This window comes from Mauremys mutica, chromosome 22 (assembly GCF_020497125.1).
Source record: "Mauremys mutica isolate MM-2020 ecotype Southern chromosome 22, ASM2049712v1, whole genome shotgun sequence".
Classification (NCBI taxonomy): Eukaryota; Metazoa; Chordata; order Testudines; family Geoemydidae; genus Mauremys; species Mauremys mutica.
In genome coordinates this window covers 4,659,948-4,681,848 of record NC_059093.1, presented here as the reverse complement: position 1 = coordinate 4,681,848, position 21,901 = coordinate 4,659,948, and the positions used below count along the sequence as shown (strand labels likewise).

General features: G+C 46.8%; 1 protein-coding gene across 1 annotated transcript; it reads right to left on the bottom strand.

The window, feature by feature from the left end:
* Positions 1-1,538: 1,538 nt before the first annotated feature.
* Positions 1,539-21,592, bottom strand: ZW10 (zw10 kinetochore protein). The gene is made up of 16 exons (XM_044997384.1): positions 21,422-21,592; positions 20,473-20,607; positions 18,882-18,983; positions 17,901-17,978; positions 17,587-17,746; positions 15,818-15,967; positions 14,497-14,688; positions 12,943-13,106; positions 11,607-11,789; positions 10,816-11,054; positions 8,787-8,858; positions 7,522-7,691; positions 6,146-6,276; positions 5,475-5,606; positions 3,738-3,940; positions 1,539-2,402 (listed from the first exon to the last, which is right to left on the bottom strand). Exons 1-16 carry the CDS (start codon positions 21,536-21,538, stop codon positions 2,282-2,284), a joined length of 2,349 nt encoding a protein of 782 aa, XP_044853319.1. The 5' UTR covers positions 21,539-21,592; the 3' UTR covers positions 1,539-2,281.
* Between the last annotated feature and the right edge of the window lie 309 nt (positions 21,593-21,901).

Genomic DNA, 21,901 nt, shown 5'->3' with positions numbered 1-21,901 from the left:
TAGGATACACTGAGAGAGCCAGCTCATTGCAATAACTCCTGGCCCAGCACTTAGACCATTGACCTGCCAGGTAAGAGACCAAGGTTTGAATCCCGTCTCGGGCAGCATAAAGGGGATTGGAACCCCAGCATCCCACAGGCCAGCCACAACCCCAAACCGCTAGACCACACGGGGCTGCTTGTTTGGGCTTTGGCCCAATGAGTATGTAATGAAAGAGCAGCAGCTTCAACAGACAAGAGCAAGGGAGCCCCAGGGGCAGAATACTGCCTAGCCCAGCACTTAGGCCGTTCACTTGCCAGGTAAGAGACCAAGGTTCGAATCCCGTCACAAACAGCATAAAGGAGATTTGAACCCCAGCTTCCCACAGGGCAGCCACAACCCCAAACCACTAGACCACACAAGCTTGCTTGCTAGAGTTGCGACCCAATGAATATGTAATGAAGAATAGAACAATTACGGCAGAAAAATTGGACACAGATGCCACCAGCAGGCGTCAATGAGAACCTCTCTTAGCTCAGCAACTGCATGTTCACTTTGGAGACAGCTCACGGCTCTTCAAGTCCCTTTTCAGCAAGCTGAGAAAGGAGTTGAACCTGTATTATCCACATGCCAGGTAAAGCCCCAAGCCACTGGACTACGGAGACATTGATAGCAACCACCTTTCCCAGTTGCTCTTTAATGCAAGGGGCACAGCCTCCATCGCTCTAGCTGTACAACCGGGACACAGACCTGGGCTGCTGCAGCAGGTTTCTCTTCCCGCACACCCCTTTCGAGGGGTAGCAGAAAGGGTGATTTGAACCAGCAGCTCTCACAGCCCCCAGGAGAAGCCCAACCACTGGATTAGAGAGGGAGCCTCGCGTTTCACTTCACCCCACCCCGGTGCTATTTAAATCAAGTAGGACAGCTTCAACAGGCAACATTGAGCAGCCCAGGACCGAATGATTAGGGCACTCCCTATGGGTGACAGACAGCAGGGGACGTGTCGTCCCTACCATGGTGGTGCTGCCGCCGGCTCCAAAAGCCACCTTCCCTTTGTGCAGTGTGGCTGTGAGAGCCCCCGTTCAACGAGATCCGTCCGCCGCAGGGAAGATTTGTTGGGCTCCCGTGCGTGCAGCTGTGACAGGCACGAGTGTAAGCAGCAGACTATCGAACAGGGCGGAGACTCTGGGTGGGAGCAGAAATGTTTCAACTATCTGCAAATTACAGAGACGATGTTTGTGAGTAAATCTAGCTCGAAGGGGTGCTGCATTAGGCATTCAATAGCCCATCGTGAGATGTAGGGGTTACATTGACAGCACGTGGCTATCCTTTGGTATTCACACGACACATTCATACAACATGCTCTACAGCCATTCTACTAAGAATCATTACTGTTCTATAAGGAGTTCACATGTATTATTACTGAAATTATATTTGTACCATGTGTGCTTTAGGCTTATGTCTCTGGCCGAGCAGACAATATCATAAATATATGTTTTATAATTAGAGGGTGGGGATCTTGTCATCTGTATAACTTAATAAAAATAGCAGACAGAAAAAACTCAGAACAGTCTATTCTACAGATAATGACAAATATTTTGATGTATTATATGGTACAAACAAGCTCTGACTGTCGTGTGACTACAGACTTGCTTTAACCAAAGGTAAAAGAGTACAGGAACTTGCATAAAGCTGATCACCCGGGGCTAAATGTTTCCCAAACCTTCCAAAACAGTACGATTTGTGTTTAGAAGACTGATGGTTTTGGTCAAAATTAAACTATGCCTCTCAGTTACGGCCCTTCTTGTGATTTTCAGATGTTTTCAAATTTGGTGCCCGGTCCCATTTAAACATTGTATGACCTAGAAAAACTGCGCCGCTTCCAGAATCTGCCACCACCACAGTGATGACCTCCACAAATGTGCTTAGCACGGTAGCAATGAAATTTTTCTAGCTCATAAGTTACCCCGTATCGCCCGAAATGGGTCCGGGCTGGTAGACTACATGTCAGGAGCCAGAGTTTTACAGCACGGCACTTCTCTGGGTAGTGGACGAAGTAGCACCGGCTAGTGCCAAGGAGTTACTCTCCTTTGCTTTTGGAGGCCAAGCTGCATTAAATTGCTACATTTATTGTACAGATGCTGAGCTGGGTGAAGTTTTTTCCCATTGGCCAGGCCTTTAGGAAGTGCTTTCATAAAGCTAAACTGATTAGGAAAACGGGTTAAATCCAAATAAGAGTTTGAAACCTGATTTACTGTTGCTTTCCCAGGAAAAGGTCTATTGCACAGGAGTAAACACAAGGCTATTTAATTTTCGCAAGGGCCGCTGCTCTCCTCTCTGTGTTCTGGAACAAGGCTCGGATTAAACTCTTTACCTCGGTGGGGGAGAATTCAGCTGCAAGGGGCCCTTTGCCGTCCGCCCACCTGGAAGAGAGGAAAAGGCAATCGTTCGCCTGAGCTGTACAACTACACGTTAATACCGATATCTATTTCTACCACCGCTCTTCTGACCCCTTTAATGAAACCAATGCAGTTCTCTGGATCTTGCTCTCCCCAACCAGTCCTACACTCTTGAATATTTCAACTCTGCTTAGTTTACAAGCACAGTTCTCGCCTGCATAACTTCCTCTCGCTCCAGTGATATGAAGTTTGGGTATTGTTACAGCTAATTCTACGGCAAGGAGCCACTGCCTGCTCCAACAGCTTCAAATGTATCTGATTACTGACCCGCTAACCACCTGTCCGCTATGAAAACAGTCATATTGATAAAGCAACCGATGGAACAGCAGGACCTGCTCTTGGGGGTTTTCACTACAGACAGGGCTCTCTCTGCTTTGCGTCTAGCTCAGAATAAACGTACAGCCTGCTCTGCATGTATTTACTGGGTCCGACCAAGTCGGCATCTCTTGGGACTGCAAGGCCTGGGGTGGAACCAGAGCATTCCGAAATATCTCCACTTGTTCCGACAGCACCTGTAAGCAGCTCACAGTGCAGGCTGTGACAGAGCTCTTTGATACAGGGGAGAAGTTGATTTTTCTGTTTGCTCTCCACACGCTTTGGGCCTCTAAGCGAAGGCTGCCCAAGACAGCAGGTGATCCACACCCCTCCAAGGTGCTTGTAGCACAATTGTGGATGGGGACTGTCTGGTTCCAGACATCTACAGCCAGTTAGTGTTGCACTCAGAGGTATGTGGGCCCCACCCTCATGTAAAATTCATGCAAGTCTCTCATGCCAGTCTAAAGGACTAAGCCATGGCATTTGAAAGTTCAAACTGGCCACACAGGAAAGTCTGACTCTTTGGTAAAACTGCAGTAAACAGCAAGTAGACACAGATAACATCACAAGTGATGGGCAGAGTGCAGAGGTGGCTGCAATGAGATACACAAGGCAGGCCTAAGATTACGCTGACTTATGAGAGAATAGAGAGAAAAATATTGGTCAGGTTTTACACTTTTCTGCCTTTGGGCATTGGGCAGTATTTTGTGGATAGTCACTTTCACTTCTCCCCTGTACAGTCCGTCATTTTCCCATTTGGGTTGGTCTTTCGCAAAGAAACAGGGAAAATGCACAAAAATCACAAAAAACAAAAAGGGGGGAATATTGGCAGGTGCAATATCCAAAAGTACTTTACATGCGTTTACTAAAACTAACTCGATTTCAGGCGGACAGGGTTCCTTCAACTGAGAACACTGCATTATCTAACCCCATGCATTTGTGAAAGCATTCCTGTGGGTATTAGAAGAAAGGAAAGACACCTACCGATCTACTATTTCTTGGAGATTGGCCTGCAGGATAATCATCAGCTCTTTGAACATCATCCATTTCTGCGCATAGACTGGAACCTCCTCCTGGTATTTCTTATTTTTGTTCTCTTCCAGTAATGGAGTGAACACCAGAGGTCCTTCTTCCAGCATGATCCTGCACAGGGAGTGCAATCTGTCAGCGTCCTCAGCAGAGATATCCTGGAATTGCACAAATGGGGAGCGCTATTCAAAGGAACAATTAAGCATTTTCTGGTGCTTAGAGCAGAAAGTGACATGAAAGGACCAGAAAGCTTTGTGAAGATAAATCAGTGATCTGAACCATACTTAACATACCATGGGAGACACTAGGTTTCTTCAGCTTCCTATCTGCCACTCTTCCTAGGCCAAAAGGACTTACTTATGAATGTGTGCATTTCAACAAGCTCTTGGCATCTGCTCAGCACAGTATCTGTGTCTGCTTCAAAGAGCACATATGTCTTAATGGAATGCCGAACATCTTGCTGAGAAGCAGGGAACATTATTATAAAGGCTTGAACACTTTGGAGGGAAATCACTCAGACTATGCCGGCCTAATAAATGTAAGCTTTATGTTTATTGGCAGACACAGCTGTAGCAATCTTCCCGTAAAGAAGTTCATACAAAGAAGAGATGCATTATCGGTCTAATTCTTTTCAGGTAGACTTGTGTACAGATCACAATTGGATCAGATGGGTAAACACATTTCAGACATTTGGTACGAAATGGTATTTCCTTTAAACAATTTAATATGCTCATTTTACTACTTGTCCCAGCATAACCTGCCAATCGCTTAACAGACAGAGAATAGGGAAATAAAGAGAGAAAGAGGTAAAAACAACCAGATTATTTAAGCAGAGCAAAATTGGGGATTGAGATCACGCACTCGTTTCAGTATGTGGTCCCTAGATAGGATGAAGATAGATTCATGTATGGCCCCCGAGCACTGCAGCAGGGAGCTGGGGCTCTCAGGGTTTCCAGACTCCCTGCCACTCGAGCAGGACTACCAGGCCAGCTGGCTCCCCAGCCTGCATGGGTTGGGCAGCCTGGTGAGCCAGCTGGCCTGGGAGTTTGGAAGCCCTGGGGTCCCCGGAGCCAGCAGACCCTGGGCTACTCGGCAGTGGCTGATACGATTCATATCAGATTAACAGCTGCTATTCAGTAGTGGGCAGCAGTGAAACTGACATGATTTATGGCCATTTCTCTGAGCAGCTGCTGGAGATCCCAGAAGTATATTTCATTTTGGAATCCTTGTGTTTTTGATGTTTCTGAAACAAAAATTTTCAGATTCCCTGGTTTGTAGGAAATTTCGAAATGACTAAATCTGCTCTAAGCAAGACTCAGATAAACCACTCTGAAACTTTGCAAACACATTACAAACTCCATCATCCTACTACGCTTTGCCAAGTCCTAAGATGCACCACACACTCAATTCAACACTAAAAGGTGAAATCCAGCTACTCCACTAAAGTGAATAGGAGTTTTTCCGTTGGCTTCAATGGTGCCAGGATTTCACCTTGTTTGTGTGTGTGGTCTCAGTTGGTTCTGGATGATGGACGCTTGAAGTATTTCTGTTGCACTGGATCCTAGATATCAGTGAAAGTCAAGAGTGGCCCTGAAAGCTGGTTCTTGAAAGCTCATCTGTAGGGTAAACAAGTGCCTTATTTAGAACAACATTTGATCCTTGGTATGCAGAGCACATGCAATCCCCCCTTACCTCTAGGGCAGTGATTCTATTAATGATCTCGCTGAGTGCTGTGTTCAGTAAGGCCCCCATAGCCTTGCAGTAGATGTTGACCGGAAGCACATCTTGCCATACTTTGCCAAGTCTCTTTAGCTGGTGCAGAACCTGGAAGATAACAACTCCATCTTATCCAGAATCATAAACAAAGATAGACAGTAAAGCTGATAAGGCAATTACACAGTTATAAACTAGCTTTCAAAGGCAGGAGAAGGCAATTTAAGGTATCATATTAAGAAAAAAACTAATATTTTTAAGCTTGGATCTAGACGTGATTCCCCCCCCCCCCAAAAAAAACCCTCTTTTCCCTGAAAAATTTCAAACAAAAATGAAAAAAATAAAGTCGAAAATTTTACCAAAATCTTCTAATTTTTTGAGAAAGCAATTCAAATTTAAAAAAAAATCTTTCATGTTGAGTTGACGTGAATAGAATCAAAATGGACATGTTTCAGATTTTATAAAAGGGAAAGAAAACATGGGGAAGAAAAAACCCAAATCAAAAAAAGGAAAAAAGTTATTTCAGTTTGACTGTGTTTGAATGCCAAGCATTATATCTGTGCTAAGAATTCGTACTGCTACTAAAAGGGGAAAACCACACAGATACATTACACTAGGGTCTGTACAGCCCTTTGGTTGGTATCACTCACCTGCCTTGCTGCTTTGTTTGCTGCAGAATAGTTTTCCTCATTGTCCATATTGGAAAAATTCCTTGCGCTTGACAATCTCTCCAGCAGCTCTCCTTTCTGCACACGCATCTGGGCCAGAAAACACTCCATCCCTGGAGGAGCAAATGAGAGGAGGAAGAAGCCATTTATTCCACAGCCTTAGATGATGTCAGCATTAAATGTGATTTGCCTATTCTGAGACATTCAGCACTGGAATCATAAACCTGCCATAAAATTAGGATCAAGTTTTATAAGCCTAATACATTTGCCTTTTCCAGTTTCATAGAACAGCCACATAGTACCAATCTGCCAGGCACACACAGCCAGGGAAGAGGAAACTGTACCCGTAATCCACCCACCCACAGCATGTGAGATCTCACACACTTCTGATTCCTACAGTGCAAGATAAAATAAACAACTTGAAAATCTGAGCAGCAGCATTAGCTATGGATTCCCTGCTTTTGTCAGATCAACACGTTGAAAGGTTTTTTTTTTCTGCATTTTGTTTCTTTGGCTTCTTACAACAATCTAGCAAATGCTCAGAACAGAGGACAACAGCTTCCAGAGTGTCCATGTGAGCTTGGGGTCTCACTGTACAAAAAGTCATTCCTGGAACTGTGCACCATTATACAGAAAGGGACAATCAAGGCTACCTTGCCACCTTGTGAAGCGGCAGAGGGCTCTACCAGACAGAACAGCCTTCTCATCAAATGCAGGGGGTATAATATGTAATCTGAGAATAAGGATTCATACCACCAATAGCCAATCAAGAAGGCTGCTCTAATGAAGCCAGAGCAGAGCAGGAGACCATCCCTTGGCATTACCAGAATGGCCACAGACCAAATGTTAGGATTCTGCACTCTGGGAATTCCTCCCTTATACCTCAAATGCTACCTGAAAGTTGGCAAAGACATACTCTGGCACAGCAACTTCCCTGCTGACAGCATCAGGGAACTGAAAATGTAAACCTGGGTACGCAAACTCCCACTGAAATCAATAGGGCTAACAAATCACATTGGCTATTGATGTAGAATAAAGCACGGTGTGACCAATATTACTCTGTGTAATATTAATCATACTCAGCACTTCTGTGGCACCTTTCGCCTAATGCTCTCTAAAGCTTAATTAAGCCTCAGAGCGAGGCCCCCTCTCCCATTGAAGCATTGCCCCATTACACAGATAACAAAAAGGAGGGACAAAGAAGTGAAGTGACTTGCTGAGAGTCACACAGTGCCAGGATTCCTAATGCCCAGTCCACTGCTTTTACCACCAAGTCACATTTAAATGATAAATTGCTCAATTACAAATACTGGGATGAGATGCTAGTGAGTATGTTTCAGTTCCAAAGGTAAAATTACCAAGTCTCCTAAAGCCAGGTACCAGATCTACGAAAGTAGCTGCTCCATCATACAGTATGTTGGTAAGGCGGTATCGGAACTGATGCCCCAGGGTCAGCAAGTGGTGGGCAATGTACATACAGTTGTTGTGATGAATGGCAGCGAGCTGGGGCAGTTTCTGAAGGTTCTCTCTACCCAAGGAAGGAGGAGGAAGAGAAGGGAAGAAATAAAGAGACAATTTTTTAATCAGATCTGGGCCTCTAAAAATAAAATAAATATCCTGATATTGTTCTAGACTTCAGAAATGCTCCACAGGTCAGACACTCAATAGGCAAGAGGCTACCTCCACTTTTAGAGCAGTGCTGCTGCTAATGAATCAAAAGCAACATGCAGCATGGGAGATAGCAAGAATAAAAGCATGTGGCCTCTTGACTCTCACACACCATGGACATTACATGTTGAGAGGGTAGCACATCATCATCACCTCTGTAGGCCTGGTCTCGGCATAGTTACGATGTTCGGGGGGGGTGAAAAGTCCACACCCCTGAGCGGCGTAGTTAAGTCGCCCTAAGTCCTTATGTAGCCAGCACTAGGTTGAATTCTTCCATCACCCGAGCTACCGCCTCTCGAGGAGGTGGATTACCCAGGCCGACAGGGGAACCCCTCCCATCCAGTAGGCAGCGTCCACACTGAAGCACTGCAGTGGCACAGGTCTGCAGCTGTAGTGTTTTCAGTGTAGCCATGCCCACACTCTAGCCATGTCTAGATTCAAATGACCGTTAATTTGAAGACTTAGAAGCAGGAAAGCCATTTGATGGTAGCAGGAAGGTGAAATCAAGAGGGAGGCGACAAGAAACTCTCACCAGTGTCAAAAGGAGAAGAAAGCACGGGGCTGTGGCAGGGCCAACAGAGCTAAGGGTCCTCAAATCCAGCTGTAGCCTTGGATTTTAACCCTTTCCTACCACTGCTTCTCCCCAAGAGAAAGACACCAGCAGGTGTGGACAGGGAAGCACACCATGAAACAGTCTTACAAGCCACACTTGGGTTGAAAAGCTATGGGCAGTGATTCTATTAATGAAAAGCACTATATAAAAGCTATGTATTATTATTATATGAGGGGGTTTTAAAGAGATGGAGTGCTATTTTTCCCAAAGGAGAAGGGAGTATCCCTCCACCAAACCAAAGACCACCCAGGACAAGCACAAGAGTGAGTAGAAGTATTATAAATAAATAGCTTGGCTCCCCGCCCAAAAAAGCAGGCCCCCGTGTAACACTTACACACTTACTTGTGGTAAATTGGCACGACGTCATAGAACAAATGGAAGATATTTCGCACCGAGTAAAAGAGCTGGATACAACTGCAAGGCAAATAAAGTTCATGTTAACCACCTTCCAGTTGGAACTAATGCATGCAGCAAGAGGAGCATTCTTAATACAGTGCTGAAAGGAGAAAGAATTCAGTGGCTGTGTTTTGGACTCTAACGTCAAATATAACCAGCAGCGACTAAGGGATGATTTTCAAAAGTGCCTAAGTAACTTAGCAGCACAAGTTCCACTGGAAGCCAATTGGGCGTTGTGCTGGAAGTGTAATTCCCAGCTTGGAGAGACACATCTGGGCCGGCGCTGATCAAACTAGCATGCTACAAATAGCAGTGCAGCCACAGCTGCACAGGTGACAGGATGGGCTCGCTGTTCCCATTTGAAACTCTGGTTATATGCTTTGGCGACTTGCCTGGCCCACTGTGGCTACACTGCTCTTTTTAGCGCACTAACTCGATCAGAACTCAAGCGAGACTGCCTCCTTGCACTGGAAATCACATCCCAAGCTCCAGTGGACACACCCAGAGACACTTCTGAAAATCCCATCTGAGGCTGCAAAGAGGAGATGACTGAAATGCTTGGTCAAGGCAGATCTGGTAAACCCCTGGCCCTCACTAGCTTTGCCTTTCCACTTGGAGACCCAGCTGGACATTTCATTTCAAGAGCAATCACCAAGAACTTTGGGGCTTGTCTCATTTCTCATTCACCATGGTGTCCTGCTGCACCCACAGTGCCTCTATATGAACGTGCTAAGCTAAATCTCCAGTGAATGCCACTCTCTCCCCAATGCGCATTGCAAAGGGCACAAACACAGCTGAAAGCATTGCTCATTCTGGAGCTGCATACGGCCATTTGCCCTGTTTTCTTCCTCAAGGGTAGGGGGGAAAAAAACCTCCACTGTAATGGATAATGATCAGGGGATAGGGAATGTCGAGGGGCACACATTTTTGTGAATGGCAACTATTATTACTATCAAATATTTGTACTATGGTAGTGAACAGGAGCCCCCCATCATGGACCAATGTGCTAGGCAGTGTGCAATCTACCTGCAGAGCACAGGCTTTTAAAGGCCTGTTCTGAAAGCAAATACCGTCTGCAAGCCACAGGCAGCACCCTGGAAATCTTACCAAGGCTTCCTCCAAGCTGTCACATCGCGGCGGAGCAGCTGGCATTGCTTGCACTCCTGAGAGTTTTCCAATGCTACCCAAGGCAGACCTACAAGATGGAGGCCAGCTCCAGAATCACTGACCACATGTCAGGAACGAGACCCCTGAAATTCATCTTTACCCAGGGAGGCAGCATTTCCCTTCTCCCCCCTCCGCCCCACCCACACACACTCTGTTGTAGCAGTATGGGGGGCACTCTGTACGCAATCCTCCCTTCCCAACCAGAGCCATGGTCTCCAGTTATCGGGCCAGACAAACACAGCCTTGGACACCTGAAATCCCTGCCAAATGCACAACTCGGGTTCTTTGCTTTCACTCGGGTGATGATGTGGTAGGAAAATAGGCAGCTCACCCTCCCCGGCAATGACACCCTTACACCTCGTCTTGGCTGGGGAAAAAAGGGCTTTTCACCAATTGTCAGCTAACACCCAGTAAGATTTTAGCATGGACAAGGCACCGGTTTTTATCCTGATCTGCTAACATGATTGAAAACTACAAACTGCCTTGTCTACACTAGCATTTTACCATGTGTCAAGTACCATGTTAGCTAAATAGAGCCCATCTCAACACACCCTTAGAAGCCATCACCACTAGACGTTGCGCCACCAGGGCACTGCCAGGAAGGCTGCATGGCAGCTGTCCCTGTTTGCTGGATTAATCTGGGGATTCAGTCTCCAACTGGCAAATCAGCAGCTTTCATTAACCATTTCACCTTGATTATTTTTAAGTGAAATACATTTTCTGCCCTTTCTAGTATTGGTGCCTGTAACCAGGTGTCCTGATACCGAGAGTGTCCCTTGGGCTCTACCCACCAATTCAGAGTTCTTACCACTGATCTGTGCTGGTTGTAGCCTCCAACAGGGTCTGATAAGCCAACTCCATCAATTTCTCCACAGACACACTGATGTGGCAGGTAGGCAGAGAGAATGTGTGCTGGCTCAGTTTGGTCTCATTCTCCAAATTTATCAGATCATTGTGCAGCATTTTGGAGGCTTTTTGCATTTTTAAATGATCGCCTGCCCCAGGGTCAGGCAGTTTTGGTATCGCTACCGAGGAATCAGGTGTGATCTAAGGAGGAAACAAGAAGCACACATCACAACTTAGTTCCCAGAGAATGGAGACAGCATAAGGCAGTTTAACAGTGAATTACACAGACCCTGTGTGCACACTGAGCTGAGCATTCCATGGGACTCCACCGGAGCTACTCCGAGGGGCTCACAAATGTATATGGCATGATAACAGCTGAATGTGTGCTGCATAGTAGGCAACTATCTCATTCTTAAGCACAATCATTCTAAAGGATCTTTTCTCTTTACATTTCTATTAGCTGTAATGATCCTAAGAAAAATGTGTAAAACCAGCTATCTCGTGCTGAGGAAGGCTTCATTCCATTATTTTAAAAATCATATTCAGCTTGTTAGTTAGAATATCAGCCCTATGGAAAATGCACTTGAGGGCTACCCAAAACTTTAAGAAGCAACCATTTCCTGCAGAGGTCACACAAATAACAAAAACAAACCAATCCTCTATAAGAACCAGACTCAGTGTTTTTAAGCTGTTCTCCTTCAATAGCTAGATGGTTTCTTACAAATACACATTGCAAATGGCGATCTCTAGCACCTTTACAGTGTTGTGTATTTCTGAGGTCATCAACTTTCTGGCTGCCACGATCACGTCCTGGCATTTTTTGTTAGCGAAGTGGGAATTGACATTGCGGGCGTATTTCAGTAAGTCCGTGGCATCTCCTTTTAAAAACCCCATGTTCTTCAAGCGTTTTTCAAATTCCTCCGTGGATTTAATCACCTGAGAAGAGAGTTAAACACAAATCAGTTCCACGCTATTATGGATTGTGAGTTATAATAATCAAGAAGCAGGATGAAAAGCAGCTAGACGTTCTCCAGCTTAACGGGAAGCACAGAGTGGATACAAAGGAAGTACAAGGGGTGGAAGAGCTTTGAATCTGGATCCAGTCAGTGATGATCCCAAACTGTAACCACCTGACAGCACTTCAGTGGCCCTTGTGAGATGTGTGTTTCAGTTGAGGGCCCATGAGCACGTGTCCAGAACAAAAATATTACAGTGGACACTAACTGTCCCTCTTGGTTGGCAATCTCAACCCCAGCGCCCAGGAGGGAATGAAACGGAAAAGAGAGGGGCTCCCTGTGGAAAAGTGGAGAGACGCTTTGCTGCTACTGGCTCCCTGGGAGACGCTTTGCTGCTACTGGCTCTTCTGGGAAAAAGACTCCAGAGTCCAGCTGTCAGTCTGGCACCTTTCACCAGCACTAGGGCCCAGAACCTCAAAGGCTGATTTCCATAGGAGTTAGGCACTAAATACCATTTGGGAACTGGGACCACGTTCTATTTTATTTATTTAGGTTTAAAATAATACAGACCCTTGCCCAGGGCTTTAAGAGCTGTAACACAATTAATCATACAGTAAACACAATTACATATATATTAAGTCTTGGCAGCACTGAAATCAGTTGCACAGGAACTTGGCCAGTCAGCCAGCTACCGATCTTCCTCATCGTCTAGGAAGAATGCCCTCGGCAGCGTGCCCTGCAAGTCACCAAATCTGGTCTAGTTTGGACCAAGGAGGGAGGAAGTCCCAGCCCTCACTGCCACCCTCTCTTCTTTATAACGAGAGTGTTTGTGCTGAGTGCAGTTTGTTTAGCAAAAGCAAGAGGTCTTAAGCTAGTTCGAGCTGCTCAGTGCTGCTATCATCAACTGCATCTGACTGCTTTTTATGCTGGGATACAGACGAGAGCAAAATACGTAGTTAAAAACATTGCACCATTATTGGCACTGCAGGAATACGAGACACGGCTTAAGGCAGAGACTGACTTTGAAAGTTCCCATTGTAGCAGAGAATAAAGATCAGAAACAATTCCAGTTATTGCAGAATCTGCCTTTCCAGGCTTTACGGTGCATGGATTTTAAATGCTTTGAGTCCTACCTCGACGTACTGCTCTAGTTTGCGGCTGTTTGCTGGAATCGAGTACACCAGACATTCCTGAATGAGGCAGCCAGATACCTCCTCCCAGACCATGTCACCCAGCATCTCTGCCAATACCACTCTGGAGTCCTTCTCATTTTCCCCACACGCATCGAGAGACACATCTGGATTCAAAAGAAAGAACACGAATGGGTTCTGAAATATGCTCCAGGGGGCAAAGCCCTCGATCCCTTCCACAGCCCATTGTGAGCTCAGAACAGGAACTGTCGATGGTTCCATTTCATCGGATGTTCTCTGCTCTCGGGCTATGTTCAGGAATTCCCTGCCTCCTGAGCCACTAACAGATTTTAAAGGTAGACTGAACCTGTGTCCCCAGTGAGTTTGCTCAGTGCCTGGAATGTGCCCCATTCACACTTTGTGAAGAGATCCTCCACCGTGACTAGTCCTGTACAGCAGGGGTCCCCAACCCCCGGTCCGCGGCCCGGTACCGGTCCGCGGCCTCTTACAAACCGGGCCGCGAACCGACCCAGTGGACCTCCCGCAGGCGTGCCTGCGGGAGGTCTACCCGAGCCGCGGGACGAGCGCTCCCTCCGCAGTCATGCCTGCGGGAGGTCCGCTGCTCCCGGGGCTCCGGTGGACCTCCCGCAGGCATGACTGCGGACGGTTCGCTGGTCGCGCGGCTCAGCTGGACCGCCCGCAGGCACGCCTGCGGGCGGTCCAGCTGAGCCACGCGACCAGCGAACCATCTGCAGTCATGCCTGCGGCAGCTCAACCGGAGCCGGTGGACCTCTACCCGAGCCGCGGGACGAGCGCTCCCTCCGCAGGCATGACCGGACCCTGGTCCTGAAAAGGTTGGGGACCCCTGCTGTACAGGATTTCCCACAGATTGTATCATGCATTCTAGCTTTTTAACTCCAGTTCCCCAGAGCTTCTCACAAAGCAATGATTTAGCAATACTGGTCATCTGAGAACAACTCTTTCTGCAGAGAAATGAAGCATTTCTTCGATGGCCTACACGCTAAATACTCTTTGTGCTTCTTGTTCAGGGTTTCTCCTGAATGCTCAGAGTCACTGCAGATGCTGTCACTCAAACCCCACTTTCTCATTTCAGTGCTGCTGGCTGCTCCCTCAAAGAGACCAGGAAATTAAACAAGGCTTCAAGAAGTGACTCCTCACTCAGGAATTCCCATCTTCCTGTAGTATCAATGCTCTCCCCATAAACCACACACTTGTCACGGAACAAGGAGGTAAGACAGTCTGCAGAGCCACGGCGAGGAAGCACAACAGAGCTGGGAAGATTAAAGGGTCCCAAAGGAGAGGGAACCAAGTGCAGTTTTGCAGTGTTCAAAGCTGCCCGAGCATTGCAAAGCCTCACTCAGCTACAACAGCCCATCCCAGGGCACTGCCATAGTAGTATTACAGAGAGCAGCGGCTCCCTGGCGGAAACCAGTGCTGCTTTACTGCTAAACATTCCAAGAGCTCTCCATAACAGCTAGATGAGCCAGCTGTGGAGAGCAGCATCTCACGCTAATTCTCAGGGAGCGAACTACCTACTCAACAAGTGTTTGTGAAGAACTTCAAGCACCAGCGTGATCTTGCCAAAAACCTCCATTGGGGATGGATGCTCCAGATTAGGCTCCGCAGACTCAAAGTGCAAGACGACGGTGTCAGGCTGCTCCTCCAGCAGGGGACGAAGGGAGGGATAAGAAATCAGTGGCTTGAGGATGTACTTCAGCAGTAATTGGCCTGACAAAGGAAGAGAAAGATGATCTTCAGCATCAGTATGCAGTCAAGTAGGCTGTTCGCTCCAGTAGTGCCCAAGAGGGACTAGCTATGAGCAGCACCTTGGTTTTAGGATTGCTCATATTTGGGATGAGGAACACTCCCCTGAGGTAGCTGTAAAATCAGGAGTGTTCTTGAGGCAGCGCCTTTGGTTTAAGCATGGGGACTCAGGCATAGAGCCTGAGTATAAATCAAATTATAAACTATTTACAAAACCAGCCATGTGAAACTGTATGCCAGCAACTGGCAGAGCTCGCTAATTGCTTTACTAGGACCTGCGATTATAATCACCTGGAACAGCCTGAAATTAACGCCTGGCTCTGTGCCAGGGAGGGGACTACAACCAGAAAATAGTTGTAAACATGAGCCCATCGAGCCACAAAACCACAGATCAAAATGAAGTAATAAACCAACTTGACAGGGAGGGATAAATAATTCAGGGCAATTGCACATTAATAGGAGTCACGGGATTCCATTCTCACATGCCAAGGGTATGCCTGGTCCTAGAGGATGGGGAAGGATGCTGCTATCTGCAGCCTTCATTTCAGCATGGGAGTCCCTGTGCACCTGCACTTCCACAACTCTGAGCAGCCCAAAGGGCTGTCACACTAGGGTAGCAGTACTACCACCACCACCACCAGCAGCAGCGCTGGACAAGGAGACTGGCAAGGAGATGGGAGAGTGGGACAATACAAATGTGACAGAGGAAGAAAACAAAACATACATCCTACTTGAGAGAGTGACTCCTCAGAGAGGTGCTGCCTGCTGAAAGTCAACCCAGGCCTTGGGAAGAGGCCAGTGTGACAAGGGAAGAGTTGAATTATCTGACCAAGGGCTAAGGCCATCAACAAAATGTGGGTGGATGAGATTCTGTGGTCTGCGTTGTGCACGAGGTCAGACTAGATGATCACAATGGTCCCGTCTGACCTTAAAGTCTATGACTCTAAATGCATCCCTCTTCCCACATTCTGTTCCATATTTTGCACTGACAACGGGACCCAGTCCCACGCTGGCAGATTCTTGAAACAAATTCACCATCTAACAGCAGGTCTCTCTACAGCTCGTTTTAATGGGACACAAAGGCCTGTCTTACCAAAAAGTTTAAGCTTGGTGTGCAGTTCTCCTAGCACAGCAAATGCCTGGAGCACAGAAGCAACAGGGGGTCCAGAGATCTGATCTTCCTTCAATGGCATGGTGCGTAAGTGCAACTCCGTCTGCATCACTGTCTCTGCACTGCTGATTTCTAAGAGAGAGCATAACCATCTCCATTACAATGCGAAGTGGGCTAGAGAGGAGCTGATGGATGGGCGCTAAAACAAACCATTAAGCTCTCCTTTCTTCACCTCATTTCCCTGACCATAAGCCAGGGAGATCTCAATGGTGGCTGGGATACAGTGTCACGCTCCTGGCCCCCCATCTAATGATCAGCCCTTGCCGGCCTTGGAAGTTGGTGGTGGAATCATTATCTCCTGAATGTCAGCATACTGCAAACTGCTTGCATTGGTCTTTTACACAGGTCTTGATGCAATTTCCCTATTTCAATTTCTGTGCAAATTTAAGATGTAAAGAACATTTTGACCACAATTACTTTTCCTCCTCCGCTATAAACTCAACTGAGGCATGAGCTTGTTTTTTTAAATGAGGAGTTTCGGTGGTACAGAGTGTACTGAGATACATATATTTGGGCACCAGCTATGTGTCAGTTGCTTACATCTTCCTAAATATCTAAAGCAGCTTGGAAAAATTCTACTCATTGGAAGTCAAATATCATTAGTGTGTTCATAATCGTCATGGTAAGAGTGGGTGAGTCTATTCTAATTCCTGAGCTGGTAAGATTTCATGATGAATTTTCAAGGCTGGGCTAAAGCAATCCCTGATTTCCTGACATGCTCAAGGAGCTACAGTTATATACAAGAAAATGAAACTGTCACTTCAAAGATCTAACTGATGAGACCTTCCTCAGAAAACCGAAATGGAAAAATCCTTGTGCACCAGACATGCTGCACACTCACAGCTCGCTCCGTACAGAGACACTAACATGTGGGTATGGACGGGGTATTCTTACATCGCACAGAGGAAGCTGTAACACCCCACAGGGACTAAAGAATCAGTATCACTTCAGACATAGCTTCAATTACCAGCAGTTTTCCATTTCAATTACCTGTGCAACAATCTGGCAAACTAAGCCCAATTTCTATCATAAATAGGCCAGAGGAAACTCATCCTTTTTGTTTTATTCCTCAACAGAACTACACTTTTTCATTCAAAACAGCACTTCATTATTCCCTCGTTGCCTCCTCAGCCTGGGACTAGAGCGGGCTCCAAGGAACAGGACAGAGGGGGTGTAACTTGCCAAACGAGTCTCTGCTGGGTGAGCACGTTCGTCTTGACGAAAGGTTTCAGACGCCTCACCCAGGGAATGGGCCAAGTCAGTTTCTCAATAACGCACAACCTGGTATTATCCAAATTGGTTTCCTCAGGAGCAGATGAGCAACACATTAGCTATGGGGAAATCCTACAACCTCTCAGATTTTGCATCATGACTGAGAAAGGAGCTAGAGGCTGAGAACTCTCCGGGCTTCTCTGTCTCACTCACTAGGAAATACTGCTGTACGCACCAGAAGAAACATTTCAAATACATTTTAAGAGCCACTGCCTGGGATAGCTCCAAACCACCCCCCGATGGTGTGAAATTCAAAGAGCGCTGCCTCAGTCAATCCTACTCACTTAGGAATATGCCACGGGCAGGAAGGGCTAGCTGAATCCATCCTAGCTCACCTATGTTAACTAACTTCTTAGCTCTGAAGAGCTTTTCGAGCCAGGATCATTTCTGTCACTGACCCAAACTAAGATGTTCAGCACCTTTTGACGGAGGAAGCTTCCACAAAACCATTTGCCGCCACTCTTCTCCCAGGTGATAGAGCATGTTCTGGGTCTGCACCGTCAGCTCCGTGCCTAGTGCCTTCAGAACCTTCAGCTCAAAGCCTTTGCGGGATTCTAGCATTTGCAAACTACTTCGTGCCTGGCAATAAGAGGAAGACAGTTATGCACAGAGCACGGGCACCAGGCATATTGATCCGATGGCATGCAAGTGCTAACATAAGGGAATCATGGGATATTTACTGATGATATTTACAAGAGATATAATTACATATACTTGAGAAGCTTGTTACTACCTTTTCCAGATGGCGAGCTGCTGCAACATACTTCTTTTCCAGTAATGCGGTGCTATAGTCTTTAATAGCCCTATCAAACTGAAAGAGTTCAATATAAGTTAAATAAAACAAATACAAGATACTACACTCAGGAAGGAATAATCAGTTGCACAAATACAAAATGGGATATTACTGCCAAGGAAGAAGTACTGCAGAAAGGGATCTGGGGGTGATAGTAGATCAGAAACTAACTATGAGTCAACAGTGTAGCACAGTTGCAAATAAAAAGTGAACATCATTCTGGGATGTATTAGCAGGAGTGTTGTAAGCAAGACACGAGAAGTCATTCTTCCGCTCTACTCTGTGCTGATTAGGCCTCAACTGGAGTACTGTGTCCAGTTCAGGGCACTACACCTCAGGAAAGATGTGGACAATTTGGAGAAAACAACAAAAATAATTAAAGGTCAATAAAACATGATCAACGAGAAAAGATTGAAAAAAACCCAAAAACAACCTGGGTTTGGTTAGTCTGGAGAAGAGAAGGCTGAGGGGAGACAGGACAAGAAGCAATGGGCTTAAATTGCAGCAAGGGAGATTTAGGTTGGACATTAGGAAAAAGTTCCTAACTGTAAAGATAGTTAAGCACTGGAACAAATGACCTAGGAAGATTGTGGAATCTCTGTCATTGGAGTGTTCTTAAGAACAGCCTGGAGAAACACCTTTCTGGGATGGTCTAGATAATATTTGGTCCTGCCTCAGTGCAGGGAACTGGATGAGATGACCTACTGAGGTCCCTTCCAGTCCTACATTTCTATGATTCTATAATCACACACAACTAAGTTTCAGCTCTAAGATTCCAGAGCTCTTTTTAAAAACATGACATGAATAGAGATAGAAGAGTCATGATCATTTATTCACGATGGAGACCCTGGAAGAGGTCAGTGGAAAAAAATACAGAAATATTTTGCGATCTGAAGCCATTTTCCCAGCCTCCTTCCTCACCTCTTGTAGCTGTTTCAGCACACTCAGAACTAACGAGTCTCGCTCCAGCTGCTGCTTCAATTCAGTAAATTCAGCAATAGCCACATTCAGATCTTGCTGGACCTAGAACAGCAGCACAGACATAAAGGCTTCAGCAGTTCATTTACAGTAACCAAATGCTATGAGAGCCATTTCTATTTCAAAAGTAACACCGACATGACAACACCAGCGTGCTGCCTGAAACGTACGTACCTCCCAAAGTTACAAACAACACCTACGGTTATTATAACTGAAAGAAATTAGAAGGAAAAGAGGTTCCATTTCCCCAGTGTATTTACCCAATGCAGTAGACAGAAATTTATATATATTCACTTTCTCTGTATGGTCAGACTTTTTAACCTCACTAGAAAGACCCTGTTAAACAGCAGAGGAGAAGAAAAACTTGTAAAAAAAATTAAAAGCATCATTGTATGGGAATTTTTGGGAAAAAGAAGAACATGGCGATATCAAATTGTAGATCTTTAAAAAAAATGATTCAAGTCAAAAGATTCCAGTTCCTTTAACAGTTCTCTACTTTTAAATGAGATAAATGTTAATTTGAACTTAGCCAAAAGTACAGTTTAACTACACATTTTAAAAGCTTCCCTAGGCATGCAAGATCAACAGATGTGTTTCCCTTCTTTTAAAAAAAATCCCCAAACTGTTAAATAAACAAACGAACAATCTCCTGCATTGTTTGTACCTTAAATATTGCAGCACTAGGAACCCAAAGCTGAAATTGACTACAGACAAGTGGAACTGATGTCACTGATTGTTATTGTATACGCTGAGAAACATAAATTAAATACACAGCAACAAATAAACAGAGACAAGTAAAATGGATGTTTAAGATTCTTTCACTTTTAACATAGCATAACTGGTATCAGATGTAAAAGTTATTTTCACATTGTATGATTTTTGAGTTGATCATTCTCCTTTGCAAAGAAAAAATCCAGATGTATTATCCCGCCTGCATTAGAGCCTTTCTTAGATTTCAAAGCCAGAGTGGCAAGGCAGAGGACAGCTAAGAGAATTAGTCCAGGGGTATAGAAAGGACGACACACAAAAATATAAGCAGGCCACAGGAAGGACAGTCTTCCAATCAATATACAGAAAATCTGGGCTCAGTTCCCAGCTCTGCACAGAATCTCCGTGTGACCTTGGCCATTTCACTTCTTTGTGCCTCAGTTTCCCCATCAGCAAAACAAGAATGATTCCTCCCTATCTCAATGCTTAGAGGCTTAGAAGATAAATGCATTAATATACACGAGGGGCTCTGAAACTACTGTGATGAGCACTGAGGAAAATCATTCAGCTACATAATTATTGAATAAGCTACAGCCTGCCCTTTATTTATATCCCAGGTCTGCTACATCATACATTGGTATGTTTCAGTCAAGGGCACTCTTTATAAGAGGTGGTGATTCATCCTGGAAACCTTAGCCAAGATCCTCCTCCCCTGCCTTCCTGTGCAGCATGCTCATGGCTGCACACCAGTGATGTTTTACTGCTTTGGGATGATGCAGGATGAAAGCTGCTAGATACAGATAAAGTGAAACCGCTGCCGTGTCACCTCATTTTCCATCCTGGATTTCAGTAGGTCGATGTTGCCGGACAGACTGTCCACTTGTGACACCAAGTCCTCAGCGCTCTGCATGCTTGGGAGGAACTCGTTATACTTCTTGTTAATCATGTTGCAGACTTCGCCCTAGGTAGAAGGGATGGACTCAGGATCAGAAAAACTCATAGGGTTGCCAACTCTGAGTGAGGCTGTTCCAGGAGATATTTTTTTCCAACATGACGTAATGTCATTTTCTTAAAATATCCTATTAAAATCTCCCAGGTTGCTTTCAATAATCACCGGGAGATTGATGCCGATTCTGAGAGACTCCAGGCCAATCCTGGAGGGCTGGCAACTCTAAACATCCACAGAGAGAAACCCTAAGGCCGTGGCCACAGGGCCAAAGCCTCCCACCCCCAACGCAGCCCTCTCTGCAACCCCACATCGTTGAGATGGGCAGTGTCACCACCACCATGCTCACACCCTGTCCCTTCCCTTCTCTGGAACCCTTCCCCCCACCCCCACAGCCTTTATAACCCTCCTTAATTTACTCCCACAATCATCCCCTGCCCGCAGCACTCCATCTCCCCCGGTGTTCCCCTGTCCAGGGTCCCCATAGGCAGCCCCCATCCGGGGTCCCCTTCTCTCCTCCCCCCTTCCCAGCACCCCCGCTCTGCCCCTATCAACACACAGACACACACTGGGTGCCCCCCATGCTCCAGTCCTTGGATCGCCCCTGCCCCCTGGATCCCCCCACCCAGCCCCCCTGGATTCTACGTCTGCCCCCCAGGTCCCTCCAACACCCAGACCCCTGGGTCCCTGCTGCATGCCACCCCCCTGCATCCCCTCTCTGCCCCCCCCACCCGCAGCCCCCCTGGATTCCCCCTCTGCCCCCCCACAACCCGCCCCCCGGATCCCCCCCGCCCCACCCCCAGCCCCCCGATCACCCCCCGGGCCCCACCCTCAGCTCCTCCACGCGGCGGGAGAGCCGGGCGATCCGGGTGCCCAGATCCTCCTTCTCCAGCCGGCCCGAGTGCGCCAGCACCGCAGCCACCAGCGAGGGGGACGAGGCAGCCATGGGGACCCAGCGCCCGGCCACCTCCTCATCAGCGACCCGCCACCGCGCGGCACCACGGGAAAGCGAGTCCGCCCGCCCCTTGCTCCGGGACTCCAATTCCCACGAACGTGACTGAGGAGGCCCGGGCGGGACTACACCTCCCAGAGTGCACCACGCAGGGCGGGCCTACGAGCCGCGACGTGGGACAAATCTATTTAGAACGTTTCGTTCTTTCCCCGCCATTCTATTGGTCCGCAGCCGCCGAGCGAGTGAACGAGCCTCCCCGTCTGATTGGTCCGCTGCCGCGGGGCGGGGAATATAAACCGGGCCCCCGGAAGTGCTGCCTTTCGGCCGGGGGGAGCTGGGGCTGGCGCTGGGCCGGGC

Excerpts from the sequence above, each read along its gene's own strand:
- ZW10 (XM_044997384.1), bottom strand. The coding sequence starts at position 21,538 with ATGGCTGCCTCGTCCCCCTCGCTGGTGGCTGCGGTGCTGGCGCACTCG. Across the intron at positions 15,968-17,586 it reads GAAGCTTCCTCCGTCAAAAG|AAATCAGCAGTGCAGAGACA; the intron begins GTGCTGAACATC and ends GCTCTCTCTTAG. Across the intron at positions 7,692-8,786 it reads GTCGTGCCAATTTACCACAA|AGAGAACCTTCAGAAACTGC; the intron begins GTAAGTGTGTAA and ends TTCCTTGGGTAG.